The 20,000-nt window shown below is 35.0% G+C and overlaps 1 protein-coding gene across 1 annotated transcript in view; it reads left to right on the plus strand.

The window, feature by feature from the left end:
• Window positions 1–20,000, plus strand: part of LAMA2 (laminin subunit alpha 2) — a 405,950-nt gene that overhangs the window by 352,240 nt on the left and 33,710 nt on the right. Inside the window, exons 47-51 of the mRNA XM_072410219.1 lie at window positions 3,677–3,836; window positions 9,265–9,389; window positions 9,853–10,015; window positions 11,546–11,690; window positions 12,911–13,049. Of these exons, the coding sequence (XP_072266320.1) occupies window positions 3,677–3,836; window positions 9,265–9,389; window positions 9,853–10,015; window positions 11,546–11,690; window positions 12,911–13,049 (732 nt within the window). The remainder of the gene's footprint in view (window positions 1–3,676; window positions 3,837–9,264; window positions 9,390–9,852; window positions 10,016–11,545; window positions 11,691–12,910; window positions 13,050–20,000) is intronic.

Raw genomic sequence — 20,000 nt, forward strand, 5'->3', positions numbered from 1 at the left:
AATTATTCAACTTTCATGTTCCTGTCATGACAGGCTCCCTTAAGAGTGAATGTCTAGCCTTTTTTTTTTTTAGAAAAAATGAGAAAGGGTTACAACCTGTTTGGGTTTTTCTGGGTATTCGGGTATTCATTATAGAGATTTACTTTACTTCCTGTCCTACTGACAACAATATACCAGACATGAAGTGAGAGGAACTGTCCGGCATCAACTCAGACACAAATTAAAATTATTTTCCTTAGTAGCATAGGGGAAAGCTAGAATTTAGAAAGCTTTACAGCCAAGATTATAATCCCTTCCTATAACTACTAGGTAGAACAAACTTTTTGTTTCCACTTTTAGTGGTTTGCATACTTTGCATGGGTATGGAAATGCCACTAAAGTCTTCCTATTCTATACATCCTTTATGTAAAACTTCCATTATCTGGAACATGAATAAATCACTTAAATAAAGGCACTCTCAAGCAATCAGCACATGACCCAGCCAAAAATAAAAACAGAGTTTAAACTTTGTATGCCGTGTTGTCAGAAAGCCAATGGCTTTTGGCATCACTATGGCTCTTGTTATGTATTCTCAGCACCCTGAAATGTCCATTTAGGACCTCTACAGATTTGCTAGCTAGTCACAATTGAACTTTCTTTCTACTGCTGCCATTATACAACTCGGATAATGACCTGTGTTTTTTATGAGACATTCTGATTATACAGTACAGGTATATTTCTTTGAGTAGAAGTAGATTTGTTACTGGTCGTACTCTGCATATACTATACTACATTGCGATTGTGGCCCTATTGATTTTTATTAATTGTATTTTACTACTAATATTTATTAATATAATATATTATTAGTACAAAATTAATAGTAACTCTCAAGCAACTAGAAACCACATTTATCCAGAATCTACCAATCCCTGTGTTGGATAACAGGGAGTTTGTATTTAAATATAAAAGTCTGTTCATAATAATATAAAACATTATTTCTAATGTTTTCCTGTTCAATTTTGTAAGCCCATGAGAACTGTAACCTCACACTTCTAACAGTGTGCTCTGCTAATGCTGTAACCAATCTTTTTTAAAGTTAAGCATTCTCCACTGGCCATTCTTCATTGGTTTATAATGCCTGATTTAATAAAGCTCTCAAAGGCTGGAGAGGATACACTTCCATTAGCAAAGCTGGGTGATCTAGCAAACCTAGAATGGATCTGGTCCAGGATTCAAAACATTTGCTAGCAAAAAAGTTCAAGAAATCCATTCCAGGTTCGCTGGATCGCTCTTAGTTGTGTATGAAAATTCCTGCACGTCAGCAGTTTCTGATATTCACAGACCAGTCTGTATGGTACCAAAAACCATGTTATATACAAATCCACTTAAATAACATTTCTTTCCCTTTCTGATTCTCAGTTTGAACTTCAGCAGGTAATTTTGACAATGTCTACATGCCTAAATGCATTGATTTACTGCCATGTGATTGCCTGATTAGATATTTAGGTTAACATGCAGATGAACAGATGCACCTAATAAAGTGGCCTGTGAGTGAATATATAGAAGTGTTGTTAAACGAGTGTTACATCAATGGGAGAAACTGATAAGAAACTGATTACTGCACGTAATTGCTAGCAAAGGTGATTCTGCAAGCTACTGAACTGTGGGATGTTCTTAGTTTATTACACAGGGGTATAATTTTCTTTTTATCATAAATTTATATGTGTTTGTTATTTTTTTTTTTTAAACATTCTTTATTTAAAATTTTTAAAAACAGGGTACAATAAAAACCGGGGAGGGGATATAGGATATTGCAGGATCAGAATTAAATCAAATAAACAGGCACATATCGACAAACCAACCATAATAGTAATCCAGTCATTTCAGTGCAAATTTGTAACAACAATAATACAATATAAATTTAGAAAATGCAAGTAAAAATAAATAGAAGAATAAACTGTAATTAAAGAACAAAACCAAATAGTATACTGGGGGGGAGTTGGGACACAAAGGGAAGGAGGCGGGGGAGAGAGTAAGAGGAAAAGTACACCAGATGAGGGGTGTTTGTTATTTTAAACAATAAAGATAAATACCAATAAACTCTAAAGCAAAATGTTATTTTTGCAGTATTGCATTGGGGTGATGGGTTCCCATTGCATGTTGTTATCCTTGCGAATAGAGTTAACCTTTGTATTACAAGGGTCTTGTTTAATTAGGTTACAGTAAGATAGTTTACAAAAATGACAGATATGGAAAGAAAATATTGTGTCTCCTTATTACTGTTGTTATACCTTCATCGAGCTGGTATAGTTTACCATAGGAGTCACTGTGCAATGATGTTGTTTTTTCTTCATATTTATATCTTACTCAAGGAGAATATTATGTCAAGCTTGGAAATTTCAGTTCTATAAATATATCTATTCCCTTTATCTTTCATTTGAGTCGTCACAGTCATGGAGAAAAAATTGATTACTACTATAATCATCCTCATATACAGGGAAGGCATTGCTGTTAGGATAAATTTACAGAAAGCTGACTTTCATATTAAGATGTCTAATAGGTTTATTTCTTATGCATTTGATCATCACTCAAACCACAAGTGCAGGTTTTTTTTGTCTCCACCATCTATTTAATGGTATGTTATTACACTTACTGTACATTTGCATCAAGCCTCTTAACTTCAAATGTTTATTTGGTCTTTTCATCATTTCCATATGCCTTGGATATTTTAAAATAAATTGTAGCAATTTATGAGTGTTATAAAAACACAAATGTAGTAGATTTTTGTGTTCCTAAACAAAGTAGGCTTTGTAAGATAGTCACGATCTATGATGCTTTCATAGGAACATATAACAACTATATACAAATTCTGAATAATATACATTTTATTTATTTAATTTTACTATATCTCATATTTTTGTGGATACCAGCTAATACTTTGATTTTCTCCTTATAAAAAAACATTTCTTCTAAAAATTACTAAATATTTCCTCTCTACAGTCTCCATAAAAAGAGAAGTGACTTTCATTGTCCTCATGGTATCTTACTTGCAGAAGTGATGTGAAGCTGTAAACACATGAAATATTTATTTGTGTACAGAATACCTTCCTGTTTTATAAATCCTTCTTGCACAAGGAAAAAGTTAGTCTATGGCCCAGCCAACACTACAGTGCATCACAGCAATACTGCAACTGGAATCAATGCGGATGATTTACTAAATTAATATATGCTGTTTTTTTCGCAGAGTGAACTCAACTATGCAATCATGTGAAAGCTAAAATCATATTTTACTACATTTTTTGCACATGATTAAAAATTAGTCTAAAGTTCAAAAACTGCATTACAATCTAGGTTTGAGCTTGCCAATAAAGCCCATGACTTGTAATAAACAATTTTATTTAAGTTCTACTCTAAATCCTAGTGTATTATCATATTTTGGAGGGCCTTTTTATTTTCAAGATATGTGTTGGATCTGTTTTACAAGATTTGACTGACTTGTATAATTATAGCTTGTAAAAATATTAGATCTGGGTTGGATCTGACATACTTTGGAACATTTGACTGACTCATATAATTATAGCTGGTAAAAAATACTTTTAAAAAATCTGACAAGGAAAATTATATTCCATCTAATTCATTTTTCCTATTTTTTTAACCATTATCTTACATTTGTGGGAAATGTGTTTTTTTGTTGTAGGTCGGGAATTAATGGAACCGTTTCAGTAATAGCACTTGAAGGACCTAAAGCCAGTATGGTACCCAGTACATACAGCTCCACTGCACAACCCGGTTATACCATTTTGGACGTTGACGCGAATGCTTATCTTTTTGTTGGTGGCTTAACTGAAAAAGTAAAGGTAAGAAAATGAAAGGATGTGTATATTAAAATGTATTGTACCATTAGTCAAATGTGACACATTTATTACAGTAGAAATGGTTTCACAAAACTTATTTTTTAAACAAAAAATCTGTATCTTCATCCACATATATATGCCTGCTTTTTTCCTATGATCTCTTTCATAGAGGGAACATAGTAAGCACAGATGTTGCTAAACAATATCTAAAAAAAAGCAGTAGTGCATTGACTTCACAATAAAAATATGCTCCACCACTTAATTATATGTGCTTCTGCACTGAAAAGTTTTCTCCATACACAGTTACACAGATACCTGCTGATTCTGCCAAAGAAGTCCACATAATGTTTTTTCTGTGATGGTTTGGCAATTATTCAGCTTTTCACATAACCCTAATGCAAAATTGGTCCTCATATAGATTGTGCCTCTTTTCATTACACTAGTATACAAAATGTTGCAGGGGTTATGGCTATCAGCATTTTTACTGCTGATTCACATGCTTGTAGCTAGTCATTCAGCACTTGATCACACCATGCCCTGCTATCTGCACTAATGTTAATACCCTCTCACTGTTAGCTACAGATTATTGACATGAGAACATGTAAAACATAAAAGGAGAACCTTTCTTGGTCAGGAAAAGTAAAGTTAATGTTTTGTTTACTATATGATGCTTGTCTATCACAATGTATCTGGATTTAGGACTGTTAAAAAGGAACCTTTGGTTGTATTTTCAAGTAAAATAATTAAAAAGGAGTGCCCCTTTTCTTGAATGATATTAGCCTAGCATGACCAGGGTAACCCAGACTCTTTTCACCCTGCACCTTTTACCTTTTCCAACCCAAACCCCTTCACCCACTTGCCAACCAACCCCCTTACTCTTAACTCCCAATAATACATTGACACCAAATGTTGGACTTAAATTCGCTGGCAAGCAGCCGTTTTATACAAACACTTTTATTAAATAACAATTAAATAATACCATTAACCAATTAACTCCAATAATAATAAATAACATACATAAATAACAAGAAATAAATTAACATTGTTAACATTATTAACATTATCCAAATTCACAGAATTTAACCTTAACTCAATTTGTGCATAACCATAATAATATCCTCGTTACTAACTCCATCAACCAGACTGCAGGTCTGATAAAGCAAGGTCCATACCACCACCAGTTCATCCTCTTTCCAACACCAAGCCCCTAGCCACCCAGCATCATCTCAGGGGCCCACTACCATATTTAAATTACAGGGGAACTCCACCATAAGAGAATTCCCCCATACCAACATTATCCATTTTTCCCACAAGACCCTTGCCTTCTCAGACCCCAACCACCAATTGACCACTACTCCACCCCCTACCACCTACAATCGGGGAGGGTGGGCGGAAATTTGTCTTCCTACAAAGAGGCCTCCCACTTCCAATACATCCCCTCTTAACACTTTCCAACTGCCCACCCACTTGACTATTAACCAATCCCCCTCTCACCACCCCTCTCTCCATTCCACAATTATTTAACCCTTACTTTTCCTGGACTCCTAGCTGTGTACCCTGTCATGCCGGCCTTACGCTTATCTTTTAAACCTGCAGGCCTCACTTACCAGGAATACCAGCGTGGCCATGCCTGGAAAGACACCCTACAAATACAAACCCTCCTGTTCTTCAGTGCCCACTATTTACTTCTAGGTGGGACCTTAACACATGTCCTTCCTGATCCGGTTGGCAGTTACCAAAAACTTCCATATGATATGTGATCTAGGAGGGTGATCAAACCTTGTTGTCATTTATGTATATCATTTTAAGACACTGGATATTAGAAACAAATTGGGCTTGTTTGAAGTGGGCTGCCCACTTAAAAGGTGGAAAACTCAATTTCTGATTCTGTGTCAAGAAATTTACGCCCAATATTGAAAAACATATATGGTATCAGAGTGGTGGGAAGTCAGGCATTTTCTTTTGGGATACAAGCCCTTAAATCTAGTATATGCTAAGCTGCTATCTTTTAGGAAGGGAGATGCATATTTTTTTAATTAAACCCAAAAGCAAATGTTTATTTTTTTGCAGGTTGCAGGTTACCAAACCGTAATTCTGGTTTCCTTTTTCATGCTTTTCCCATTATTTGTACAGTGTTGTCTTGCCAATAACACATTCCTTTTCTAAGGTAACAATACAACAATGAAGAGAGCAGTGCTGTACTGTATCTATGAAGAAGCCACATTAAAGTATTGTGCAGTATTAAAAAATACTTACAAACAAAAAGTGATTGGCTTTTGCTATATTCCATCAGTACTGGAAGTATGAAATACATCAAAGCTCATTCATACGTCTTTGTATCACCTTGGAATGTGAATAAAGCACTTTCTCATTATGGCATACTGATAACCCCTTACAGAATATAAGGACTGCAGAACATCTCTTTTCCCATCTTCACATAGGCGGGTGGTGCAGGGTTAACCTAGGCAGGATAGAATTGCTTAATATAGCTGTGCAGTGTGAACAGAAAACAGGGCAGCAAAGGAATTCTGGCAGGTTCTCCTGGTACTTTTTGCAGTTATTAAGCAAGTATAACTGATTCATTTAAAAGAATATTACACAGGCTAAAAGAAAGCAAATAAGATACATTTACATACATTTAGGTTAGGTTTTAATTTAAACAGGAACAGGAAATTTGTGTATTTAACTGACGAAGAGCAGACAAAAAGTAATTTGGTGATCAAATTATATTTTCAGATACCTGCTGGGTGCAAATTATTATTTAATTCAAAATGATTTTCAAAACCAGCAAATCAATTTACTCATCTCTAGTAAAAGTCTCCTATACAGACATTTAAGGATTTAAGTTATCCGCACTGAGATAAAATATTAAATACATCATATTACATAGTTTTTAATTTACAGATAATGTTCTACAATATATAAAAACAGATAATGACTGCACATCTATATCATATTACTCTATATGATATAGAGTATATTACTAATATTCAAAAAGATATAGTCTAGATGCAACAAAAGTCTTTCAGACTGTGACATCTGATGGGTATGCCATGTTAGATGTATTTTTTTCTTCCCTATGTTTTAACTTCTGTTCCTTTTAGCTTTGAAAGTTTCACTGCATCCTATTCTTTATTTCTGCGGAATTTTCTGTTTACAGTTACTTGTTATTAGCCATAGATTAAAGAAATACTTTGTCATCTTGCCTGATAAACTGTATAATGCCTATAAAAACTATGTTTGCTATAGTATATAGTATGATTGTGAAGTGGGGTTATTAAATGTATTGTTACTAATATATTTTTGCTGCATTGAACATAATTGATATATTAAATAAATATTTATTTAATGAATATGCTAATATTAAAGAAAAGATAACTACAGCATTATGCCTTCTTTCACTAAAAAAACCCTGTTTAACCTATAAGTGGTTTATTCTATGAGAAGGCTTGATTAAAAAATATTAGGGAGCTTTGTTTTCAAAGTACATTAGAAACTGTTGAATGGTAGAAGCAGATGGCAGGCTAATTAGCTACATCTAAGAACATTCTGTGAATATACTGACATTTGGCTTTTCACATTGCTGACAATTTGTCAATATGAGGGCACATTGAAACGCAACGTGTACTTCTGAGTTACTTTTAATATACCTATTTACGATATTATTTTTTTCTGTCATCTACATCTTTTCATTTCTTAAATAAAAAATAACACAACTGGTTATAATGTCCCTGTGTGACAAACTCCTGTAGGAAAAGTGAAATTGACCAATACTAGATAACAAAAGATGTTTAGAGAATGCCAGTCACTGACTGAGCTGATTTTCCCAAGGTCTACCGAGTAAAATGGGTAATATTGTTCCATGACAATGACATGTTCGCTCCCTGCCTCTCTAAAGCGGACAGAGGAAGAAGAATTATAATAGAACCGTCTTAAGCATACATTTTTCTTTAGTTTGCAATGACATAGATGACTGGATCTCTAAATATAAGCTATTAACATCTATGTCTCAGTTTCTGAAGCTAGGACAACTAACTAAGATGTTAGGTAAGATTTATACTTTCCTTCATTAACACACAATATTGCTAATACATAGCTATAACAATACAAAAGTTTAAAGTAATCTTTACGCATATGTATATTTTTTAAAACCGTAGGGACCCTAAAATGAGTAATGGGTTGACTTATTAAAGCAGCAATTCTCTGGTGGCAAATAGGCCCCTGTCTTTTAAAATGCATGCAAATATAAGATTCTCCTGCAAAGAACATTGCTGAATGTAAGTAGGTGTTCCTTTCTTGGTTGTTTCTTCATTTGGAATATTGTGCTTATTTTTTATGTTTACCTGGCAATTGCATTTTCACTTGTCATGTTATAACTAAGATATTTCTCAACCTGAGGATGCCCTTTAGATGGGTGTGAATGTTCTTGTTCTCCTGCAAAGACTTTCATAGTCCTCAGTAGCATTCTGTGGGCCTCTGTCTATCATTATGATTAATGGAAAGTGCTGCAGGGGCAACCATATGTCAGAAAACAATCTACAGACCAGTGGATCCAGAATGTATGTTGTACATATTTGATTATTTAAACCACAGATCTAACCTCTGCTAATCATATCAGATAAATGGAGAAAGACATCTTTTTACAGTTCGGAAAGTCTTTGCAATAGGCATAAAGATTTTTTTAAAAATAATAACCAACTTAAGACACCTTTAAACTATCATAGGCTCCCACTACATTTTGTTGCAGTTTGAAATATTGTACAATGCCACTGCTTTTATATACAGCAGAGAAAAACGATTACTAACTGTTTTGTATGTGATCTTTTGGGTAGTCAGGAAAAGGTTGAACATCATGCACATATTCATACTTATAGCACAAATTAAAGGCCAACTCCAAGTATAGATATATTTTAATTTTAATTCTCACAATAACATTGACATTTTTTCATTACCCTAGAAGCTCTTGAAAGCACTGATGCGCAGAATGGTAGCCAATCTTCTGTCTCCCTGCTGCTTCAGAATTATCTTCCAGTTTGTGTCTTTGTCCCTGCAATTCACAAAGTGCACTAATCACCACTGTGCTGTGCTTTGAGAATGGCCCAGCTAAGTAAAGGGGGAGCAGAGACACAAAACCGTACTTAGTGTCAATCAATTTCACGTTTTTTTATTATTTAGGCAATACAATCTTGCAAAACCAGGCTGGAAGACGTCTCTTTGCTAGTGCTGAGACTCAGTGATTTCTTTGCAAGGAAGGGTAATGTAACTGACAGTTATGAAATCTTATACTAGCAGTTTGCTGATAAAGCTTTAGGAGCCTGTGGGATTTTATTGAATTCAGCTGTATGTTTCCTATGTATGTCCTACAATTATTATGTAACAGTATGTTGCTCCTGCCTACTAATAATATGTGTAACCTGTCTGTTTATTGTAGAAAGCAGATGCAGTAAAAACAACAACATTCTCTGGCTGTATGGGTGAAACGTTTCTTGATAATAAACCAATAGGATTGTGGAATTATAGAGATCGAGAAGGAGATTGCAAAGGATGCTCCATCAGGTATGAATTAATATTTTTTTGCAACACTTATGTATTATTTGGCATTTAAACTAAATGCTTTCATATTTTCTGGGTGTATTTGCCTGTGGCAGTGTGTATAGGAATAGAAGGGACACAGAACGTAATAAAAAACCTGGGGGAATTCTGTAATTTTTAATATTTTATCCAAATCTTACAAAGTTTTCATCCAAACTTAAAAAGTTGAACTCAGGAAATAGGTATGATTACACTAAAGAATTCTATAAAGTGTTCTGCAACCTACCCATTTTTGGGGGATCTAAAATTAATTTACTTTCATGTAATTTTGCTTTTTTTCAACATCTTGTGATCCAATAAGTGTCAAACTTTGCAATTTATATCTTAAACAGTGCACATATAACTGAATATTGTTTCTTGTCCATTTGGTAACTCGTGCAACAACATAAACAATGAAATTAAATCAAAGTAATACCTCTCTTTATAGTCCACAGGTGGCAGACAGTGAAGGTACAGTCCAGTTTGATGGAGATGGATATGCAATGGTCAGACGTCCTGTTAGATGGAACCCAAATATTTCCACAATTGTGTTTAAATTTAAAACATTTTCATCAAATGCTTTGTTAATGTATCTGGCAACAAATGACCTGGTAAGAAAATATTGAACTTTTTTTCATTGAAAACTCATTTGAGATAGTTAAGTTTTTAGAGAAAGAGACTTGTCAGTAAGGTCAACAAATGTTACATACTCCGGCCCAGCACAGCAGGTCCTAGCTAACATAAAAGTGTGCTGCTCACATCTTGGATGTCAGGAGTCCTAGCTGACACGAAGCTCACTGAAATGACAATCTATAGTATTCCCTTTGACTCCTGGCAGCTTTATAAAGGCTTATGTAAGGAGGTTGAGGGGAGGCAAAGTAGTATGACCAGCAAGGAGAATGGACACTCCCAGAAGAGAAAGAACTTCAAGAATGGAGGAAGCTGTGCTAGGGTATTGGCTTTTTCTGGAATTGTCAAATTTTCAAGCATGTTCAAAGGCACATTGCAAGTCATTAAAAAATAATTTAAGTTACAGATAAAGACTACAATTAATCATTTAAATTCTTGATTTTCATGCATTTTTTTAATGCATTTTAAACATAGACAAGCATGTATACAAAATTATAACAGAAGAAGAAATAATGCAAATACTGGATAATTATTGTATACATGAAAATAGGAATAAGAAATCATAAAAATCTTTGTGGCGATGAAGGGGAGAAGTTTAAAAGTGTAGAAAATATACAGCAAAAGATGGAAGGGAAGGGTCTGTGGAATACATAAGGTATTCTTAGCGGGGTAAAAGTGGGATGGTAGGGGAGGCTAGAGTGCATTGAAGATAGGCGAGGGTCATGAAAAAGTAGGTTAAAAAGTTGGGTAATATCAGACATACCAAATCAATAAATATTATGACTTTTAGGGCCATTCTACACCATTCATGACATTTTCCAAATAATATTAAAAAAATCTTTATTTATTGCATCTTAATAAAAATAAAAAAACACATGATAGGTTAAAACAACGTCATATACATATCCATAAACGCCTCCTGAGTGGGACAACCCTTTAACATATTTTTTCTACGTGTTTTGCGGAATTATCTCTGCTTTGATATGTCTGATGCTTTCAGGTTCAGGGATGTGGCAAGATAAATGTATAACTAATTGGTGATATTAGCATCCCCATTAAATTAATCTTAGGAATAGAAAGAATTAGGAGAAAGGTTTGAAATTGAAAAAATGGGAGGGAATGAAGGAAAACAATTTTTTTGGTTAGTAACAGAATCTCTTTAAATAATATTTTTCCCAGCTGCTAACTACTGTAAAAAAGCCTTTTTACTTGCCACAGGAAAAACAGGGTCAAAGGTTTTGCACATGTACATCATCATAAAAAAAATTATTGGCTCATAACTATTAGCAGACCATCCAGCCCCAAATGTATCAACCTATGGTGTTATGGCACATTTGTGCTTTCATTTTAGTAAATATATTTGCATTGGGTTTTTATGTTTAATTTTTATGATATTATAAAAAAATAATTATGTTAAGTTGTGTGTTTACTTTAATTCCAAAGGCTATGTTCAAGATCTACTAATGATACAGCGTGTGTGTGATACAGCTTTCCTTTTCACCTTTTAACAGAAGGATTTCATGAGCATCGAGTTGAGTGATGGGTATATAAAAGTTAGCTATGATCTGGGATCAGGCACAGCCTTCACAGTCAGCAATAAAAATCATAATGATGGCAAATGGAAATCGTTTACTCTCTCCAGAATACAAAAACAAGGTAGATAATCTTGTGCTTTTGCATCACACATACATAAACACACATATAAATTAAAAGATTATGGTATTGCTGCCACATACAAAGGCAGCAAAGGCATACAAAACTATATGTAAACTCAATGGCCTAAATGCCATATAAGCTTTGATGAAAATATAAAAGTTTTTCCTTTCTTTATATAAGTGCAGCTTTCAGTAAAATGCCAGGTGAATTTACAATAAAGGTCTTTGTTTAGGCACCTTCTGTTGTGGAGTGAGTCTCCCCAATGCTTCATCATGTCAACACATATTGTACAGCTACAGTCTAAGATTGACCCTATTTAGGAAGCCAGTCCAGAACAAAGAAGTGGAGCTGAACCCTTACACCATTGTGTTTATTATTATAGTAGAAATTATAATTATAAGCATTTTGTCTATTCTTTACAGAATATTAGAAGAACTTTAATAATCATGTTGATTGTAAGTTAATTCATAGTTTGAGAAAATATCAAGCATCTAAAAAGAATCAGGTCAAATTCAAGGCATTCTGTGCTCATTTGCATATTATGGCACAATTCTGTTTTAGATGCACAAATAACCCTAATAAGTGCATCAAAAAAAAAAACATGGGTGACCCCTTTATTTAAAAAATGTATTAAAAATTAAAATGGGTAAAAACAATCACTTGTTTTTTACATACATAATCTTAGTCTACATATTCACATACTTAGTTACATACTCAGTCTTAATCATTGTGGAACCAATACGATCAAGGCATTAGCAGATGTAGTCAAAAGATGGCGCCCCTACGGGACTGTGGTGGCCCCTGTGTGCTGAGAAGGGTCCAGTGCGCTAATGTAGTGGGACACTTTGCACGTTCCTATGTCCATCTCTGGGTCTAGGAATGAGAGAGTGGTATTGGTATGGTTAATGAACTTTAGGAAAAACAAATTCCATCATGGTTATGTCATTTATTTTGTGACATAACATATACTAGCATTAATTTTTAATTGAAATTACATTTCCAGAACAACTGGGTAGTCATAGGTCAAGTACCATGAGTCAGTATTAGAAAATTATAATCATCTGCTCGACAAGTAATCATTCACTTGTATGCTATGTAATGCGCTACTAAATATATAAAATAACTTTCACAGCGTGGTTCTGAACCTCTGTCATATACTTACATGCTATTTGGTTAACATACTCATTTTGTCCCTTTAACCTGTACTCTTTATTTTTTAGCCAACTTTTCTATTGTGGATGTGGATACAAATGAAGAAGACAAGGTAACCACTACGTCTACTGGAAGCAATTTTGGCCTGAATTTGAAAGCAGATGAAAACATATATTTTGGTGGCCTTCCAGTACTGAGAGGCTTAAGGTAATACACAGTTATATGTACAGGGAGTTTATGTGCTTTTTATTCAATAAATAATAATATTATTAATATTAATAATAATAATAAATATGTATGGATAAAGTAGACACAATTGGGTTAGTTTCCCAACATTATATAAGCTGTTGAGTTAGAAAAGGAAATTAATACCTTGCAAGAGATAATTCATTTAGCCTAATGAAAAAGTAAAAATTACCTTTGCAAAGAATATCCAAATCATGTGCAAGGAAACTTAAAAACAGGATTTTTGCTTGTACATAACTGAATGGCTAACAGCATTTCACATCATTTACTAAGCTAAGGTATATCCCTTGCACTTGGATAACTCATTCTGCTAAGTAAACCTCCAATATTCCTGTTAGAAATCAACCCCAATGTCTTCTAGAACTGCCTACCAAGTTTTCTAGCCTTAGACCCATTTCAGACCTGTTTTTGACAACGTTGTATGGTAGGCGAGCAGTTGGGACCTATTTTCTGCACACTTCACAATCTAACGTGATAGTCTACCCAGTCTTGGAGAGCTTAAATGAAACAGGCCCATTTTGTCCATCATTGATTCAGTATAAAGATATCGTAGCTTCTCTGGTTTAGGGCTTGGGACTCAATATGACAACATAAATATACAGGTAATAGTAAAAAGGTCATAAGGCTAGGTCTACACGGACTGTGTCCCAATCGTTTAATCTGAGGCTTAAGCCCATGTTTGAAATTCAGGTGTTTTCATGCTTGTCTTCAAACTGCTGGAAAATGTCTATGCCACATTTTACCGCCTTTTTATATTTACAGCTTTTTTACTGTGATTATGTTTTCAAGCATTTTTAAACACAGGAAAATGCCCCCATTGAAATCAATAGACGCATCTAAATGCGGGATAATGTTTAAAAACACTCCCATTGAACACAATAGAGGCTTTTACAAGCAATTTTAAGCTTTTTATGAAAGCTTTTATTGAAAACAATGGGGGCTTTTATAAGGCTTTTTAGCAGGACTTTGGAATCTGGAAGCCCCCTTTAATAAGGAGACTCCCAGATCTCCACCACCCCACCCTGGGGAATGAGTACAGGGGTACATAAAAACCAAAAAAAATTATTTAACATTAAAGCTGTGTCCTATTTTTTTACACATATTTTAACCCTTTAATTGAATGAGTCCTTACTCATTCAATGAAAGGGTTAAAATATGTGTAAAAAAATAGGACGCGGCTTTAATGTTAAATTATTTTATTAAATGTGTGTGTTTGTGTAACTAAACTGTTTTTTTTTTACAGGTTATCCCAATGACAGGATGATTCCCATGGCTGCATTCATGACATGAGCACAGCCATGGGACTCCCCCTGGCAGGGAGGGATCCCCGGGCACTAGGGGTTAAATGAGGACAAGGCTCCCCATTCACCTCTAGTGCTCTGTGATTGGCTGAGGTTTTCCGTTTCTCAGCCATTCAGCACTAGACTTGAATGCGGAGACTTGTCCCTATTCATCTCTAGTGCTCTGTGATTGGCTAAGAAATAGGAAACCCTGGTGACAGCTCAAGCATCATCAGGCTTTCCCTTTCCTCAGCCAATCAGGAAACAGAGCAATCAGCAGAGCTTTGCTATGATGACAGCTCCACTCCTCTGATTACTCATGCAGCCCTAGAGGAGCTGTAGTATGTGCTACAGATACAGAACACATGTCACAGCTCCTCTAGATGAATGTGTTAAGAAAAAGTTGCACAGGTACTGAAAAGAAGAAGCATATGGATAAGGCATGTAAACAATATGGCTGTTCAAACAATACAAAAGTTCAAGAGCATAGTATTAACATTTAACAAACATTTTAAGGTAGGGCAGGGTCCAAGTGGTACGTAAACTTTGGTGTTTCCCTATAGTACAAGCAACTACCCCACATGGCATGAAATTTCACCTTATGTAGCCATAATCCAATAGTAGCTGAGGTGGTGGATTTCCAGTGTATTGGGATGCAGGAATCGGACGCAATTACCGTATGAGGTGTCTGATGATGGAACCCTTTTAAGCCTTTACCGATATGGCGTTATGGTGTAACAAAAAGAAACCTGGGTCTTATGGTATAGTATGCGTGGTGGTTTTTTGGATGAGAGAGTGTACCTGATCCCAAAAAAGAGCGGATTAATGGACATGACCAAAATATGTGTAGCATACTGCCCCTTGTGTTTCCGCAACGCCAATTTAAATTAGATACTGATGAGAAAAGGCTATGTATTTTCCCAGGGGTCATATACCATCGGGTCAGAATCTTGTAACTCATTTTCTGATATTTGCTGCTAATTGAGGATTTACGGGTCAAAGTAAATATCTTAGTTTTCTGCTTCGTATCAAGGGAGTATCCCAGCTCCTCCTCCCAAGACTGAAGGTATGAGGGTGATTAGTCTCCAGGGGTAGAATTCAGCTATTCAGTAGCTATTCTGTATAGAAATGAAAGTAAGTGCCGGGTGGAAATCTGGCCACCACACACTATTTGAAAGATTGTTTTAGAGTGGGTGATGCAGGCTTCCCAGGGGAAGTAAACAGAAAAAGTGTAGGAGTTAAATCACCAATAAATGTAGGAGTTAAATCACCAATATTAGCTGTTGAAAAAAATATAAAATAATACATTAGACATTTACACAAATAATAAATGACATATTTCATTTTAGTTGGAAATTATTAGTAGACATAGATAACATGAGTGTTATCTACAGATATATCATGTCAGGCTGTTGTCCTGGAAGCTGCAGCAACATTAGATGCAGTAACACTTACATCTGTTTCCATGAAGTGATTCCATTACTTTTAATTAAACAATATCTGAGGGGAATAATGTAATAGTTCCCTAAATCTCAAATATCCTTATATCTGAGAACATCTGTAGCCCTGTGAACGCTGGCTAATTAAGACTTGTAATAAAAGAATATTTAAAGCAATAAACACAGATGAAAAAAAAGTAGAAGGATGTTCATATAGTGTGCATTAAAGGGTAATTGTGGTATTAAAGCACATTACAAAAAGTGAAGCAAAGAATGAAAACAACTAACACGTACTGTTAAATAACCTATTGTATTTCATTTAGGGCACATTGTGGTCTTAAAATGCAAGACCATCTTATTTTATTGCCCCCTCTCATGCCCAAACACTATGCTACCTAACCTTTGGCTTTATGCCTACAATGCCTAGATAAGGGTCCTTCTCCTTTTAATGACATCAAGGGGAATACTAAGTAGCCAGCAACCGATAAAAAAATTGTTCTGAGAGATTTAGGCTACCCTTTCCCTGGATCTAGTTGTAAGAATGGTTCAGTTATTCTCTGCTGACCATTCAATTGAGATAAGACAGTGCATTTCAAACACATTAATGTTAGATAATTAACATTAATTAATGATTTTCCAATAAATAAATGATTAATCATGTGTCAAATAATAACCAAATTATATGTCTTGGTATTGTAAAATTGTATTGTATATGTACATCTGTAAATCTATGCAATACACATGTTTTATTAAATTAGGTACAAAAAAGACCATTTGATTTTCCAGAAATGCTCTCTAGAAAAGCCTGTTGTGTTGTGGACTGACAACGCACAGCATTATTGTTGACTAAGTGGTATCACTCTTTGCAATGCATCTTCTACTTCTCTACTTAACCTCTTTGATCTCTACAAAACCAAAAGGCTAATAATTCTGCAGTCTAAAAGAAGTAAAAGGGCTAAATAGCCTCTTTGGGATAATTAAGGCTGCACAGAACAGCTCTAAATTTCTAACAAGATCACTTATAAAACAAATTTACCTAAATTCTTCCGAATATAAATTTTATAGGTCAAAGAAGGCATATAAGAGAAATTAATTGTTTAGCTACCCATGCACTTTAAGCATACATTATGATATGTCTGTCAGGAAATCCACCATTACTTTTTATGGGGTACTGTTCTGTCTGTCAGGAAATCCACCATTACTTTTTATGGGGTACTGTTCTACCTTATGCTTGTCAGCCCAACACTATAAATGACTGTTGCACAGTCATATTTATATACAGGCGACCTATGTATGGCCAATGACTTGCATGCAGTCTATTAAACAATTGACAAATGAATTCCTGCAGCATTCTTAGTACCAAATGCTCACTAACAACTAATGCCAACTAAAGGTACCAGCAGTTAGAAATGTATGCGGTTATATTCCTAACAGCCAAGAACCCTCAGGCTGGCCTCACACTGGAAATGCATGCTTTAACATGCATTATTTTGTATTTCCTTATGGATTATATTTTAGCTAAATACCAAAATTTAGGTCAATACCATAAAAATGCAAAATAGGTACTTTTAAGTGCTCCACAATGGGATTCATTGTAGGTAGGCCACTTTAAAAATAAGTTGTTTTCTTTTGTTCTTGCTTTTTTCTGCAATAAAACTTGTACTGCATTGAAAAAATGTACAACTAACTTCATTTTAATTGATCTAAGAATGCATAAATGTTTTCAGAAAAATTCAGCTATGTTTTATCTATATTGTGCCCTTTCATCCTTTTTTATCTCAATTGTATTTTGTTTGCTACAGAATCAGAATTTAACTTTATGTGAACACTGTCTAAAGGTGTCCATATCCTGTCCACAATATTATGTTCCGGTATAATGGTATGCCATGGATAGGGCCCTATGGGGCTAATTTAGGAGGCAGTAACACTTCTGACTGCACCAAGAATACTTGTTTAGGTATTAGGCAAACACGGAGAAAACACCAAAGCTTAGTGGTTTATACTGATTGTGGAATAATGATGGAAATTTAGTTCTAATTCTAATCTGTCCAAATGGAAAAACCCATTGACGGCTTATCTTTATTTTTGAAATGATTGATAGGTCCAGAAATATGAGTTGCAGAGGTTTATGCAGTTTTTGGCTTTTACTATGAAAGCTGAGCTTATCCTAAAACCTGCATCCATATTGGAAGCCACACTGTCCAATTGGGAGGCACGGGAGAAAGATTGGAATGGTGCAAACCTAGTTTTTTATAAATATAAATAAAATAAATATTTTTATAACTCCCAAACTATATATTTTTTGTCATTTTTTTTAACTAAAAGTGCCCTCTGCTTAGGCACTTTTTGGTAAATTTTTAGTCTGAGTCACTCAGGTTTGTGATAGGCTTTATAAATAAATAACCTATTGTTGAAATGGAACTGTAGTACTGATTACAGTGAAGAATATTTAAATAAAGATGAACCTGTTGACTTCCTGAAGAAGACTACCAAATGTCAGTTTTTTGTTGCATTTGACAAACAAATGACAGCTAGTACAGAAGTTTAGACTGCAAGTTCCATAAAATGTCAAATGTCTTTATTTCTGTACATGTACAGGCATAGGTTTTTCATAAAATGTGTTTACTTTGCGCTTGAATAATGTTTTTAGTCCCATTGAGAAAAAAATAGGCAAAATGGTCATTTGGGTGCTCTTATATGTACACAATTTAATGAAGTTGTACATTTATTGCACTAAAGAAATGAGACTAAATGAAATGTAGATTAAGTGCAGATTTCACACATAAACCTTTTATTATTTCTCATTCATTATTTAGATGAGAACTGAAAAATGGCTGAGCATAGGGAGCTTTATTATTTAAAACATTTCTTTCTACTAAAGCCACAGGATTTTGTTTTTGGTGTTTTTTATTGAGGATACCGCACTATGCGTTTTATGAAATTTTGCTTTTTTTCATTACTTTTATATTAAAAACAAAAGTAACCATAGGGGTAAAATATTTTTACAGTGAGGAACTGGTCATAAATTAGGATATAAGTATAATTCATATATCTGTTAATAATCTTTTTTACTGTAAAGGGAGCTGCCGACACTTAAACTGATGACTTAAGAGGGACAGCTAACCCCTTATACTGTATATGTTTCTGGTTGAAAAACACTTCTAAGACCTTGCACTAATTGTTAATGTATAATAAGGCTCCATTCCTCTGCAGTTCTAACCCTGTGTTTGATGGCTTTGATGCTTACATGGGGTTGAGGATGTCTCCCATTCATAAATGGGACATGTTTGGGCCAGGTGATTGGCCACTTTAGTAGAAGCAATGCTCTTTAGGATGGGGTCACATGTTTACCCATACTCACAAGAAGCTGCAGGTTGGTTGCCCCATTGTAACATAACAATTGTTATATGTTATGTAAAGCATGACACTGCCAAAGCTACTGAGAGAATGGAGGGGTTGAAGATGCTTATGTCCAGACTGGAACTTAGTGTCTCAGATGGAGAGGGACAGGGACTCTTACTCTTAACAATCAAAATTGCTTCATCTACTCATGGATGATATTGAGAACAGATCTCACTGGAATTAAATACAACCATGGAGTATCTCTGAGGAATCCCTTGGCTTGAACTGGACCCGGGAAATTTTGTGTAGAGTTCAATATTATAATATCAAGTAAGCCGTCATAAATGGAAGAGGGGCCCAGTAGACCTGGATAGTGCTCATATAACCTTTTTATCTCATGTGTCATGCAAAACTCAACAAATCTGAAGTCAGCTGAAATCTCTACCACTGGAGATTTACATTCTATTTATTTGTCTTGAAATCAGTACTACATACTACACTTGTATTCTGATTCAGCAGGTCTCCATAAGTTTCCAGCCATTTAGTCCATAGATAATTGGCTGTCCCCCTGTCACGGATAACAGGGAGGGGAGGGAAACAGAAAGGTTATACTCAGGACTAGGCCTCCAAAGGCTAGGGACAAGGGAATGGTCACCCCTCCCTTGCAGACACCCTAACCTAGCCCTAACTCCTAACAGTATGAATATCCCCTGATGGTGGGAATACTCATACACAGGAACCTAGGCCCTAGTATCCCTGCATAGCCCTAGGAGTAGTGACTGGCTTCAGACTACTGGTTCCTTCCCTTATGAAAGAACCAGTGTCTCCCTGAGGCCTAGTAAACAACAAAA

This window comes from Pyxicephalus adspersus, chromosome 4, assembly GCF_032062135.1.
Source record: "Pyxicephalus adspersus chromosome 4, UCB_Pads_2.0, whole genome shotgun sequence".
NCBI classification, from domain to species: Eukaryota; Metazoa; Chordata; class Amphibia; order Anura; family Pyxicephalidae; genus Pyxicephalus; species Pyxicephalus adspersus.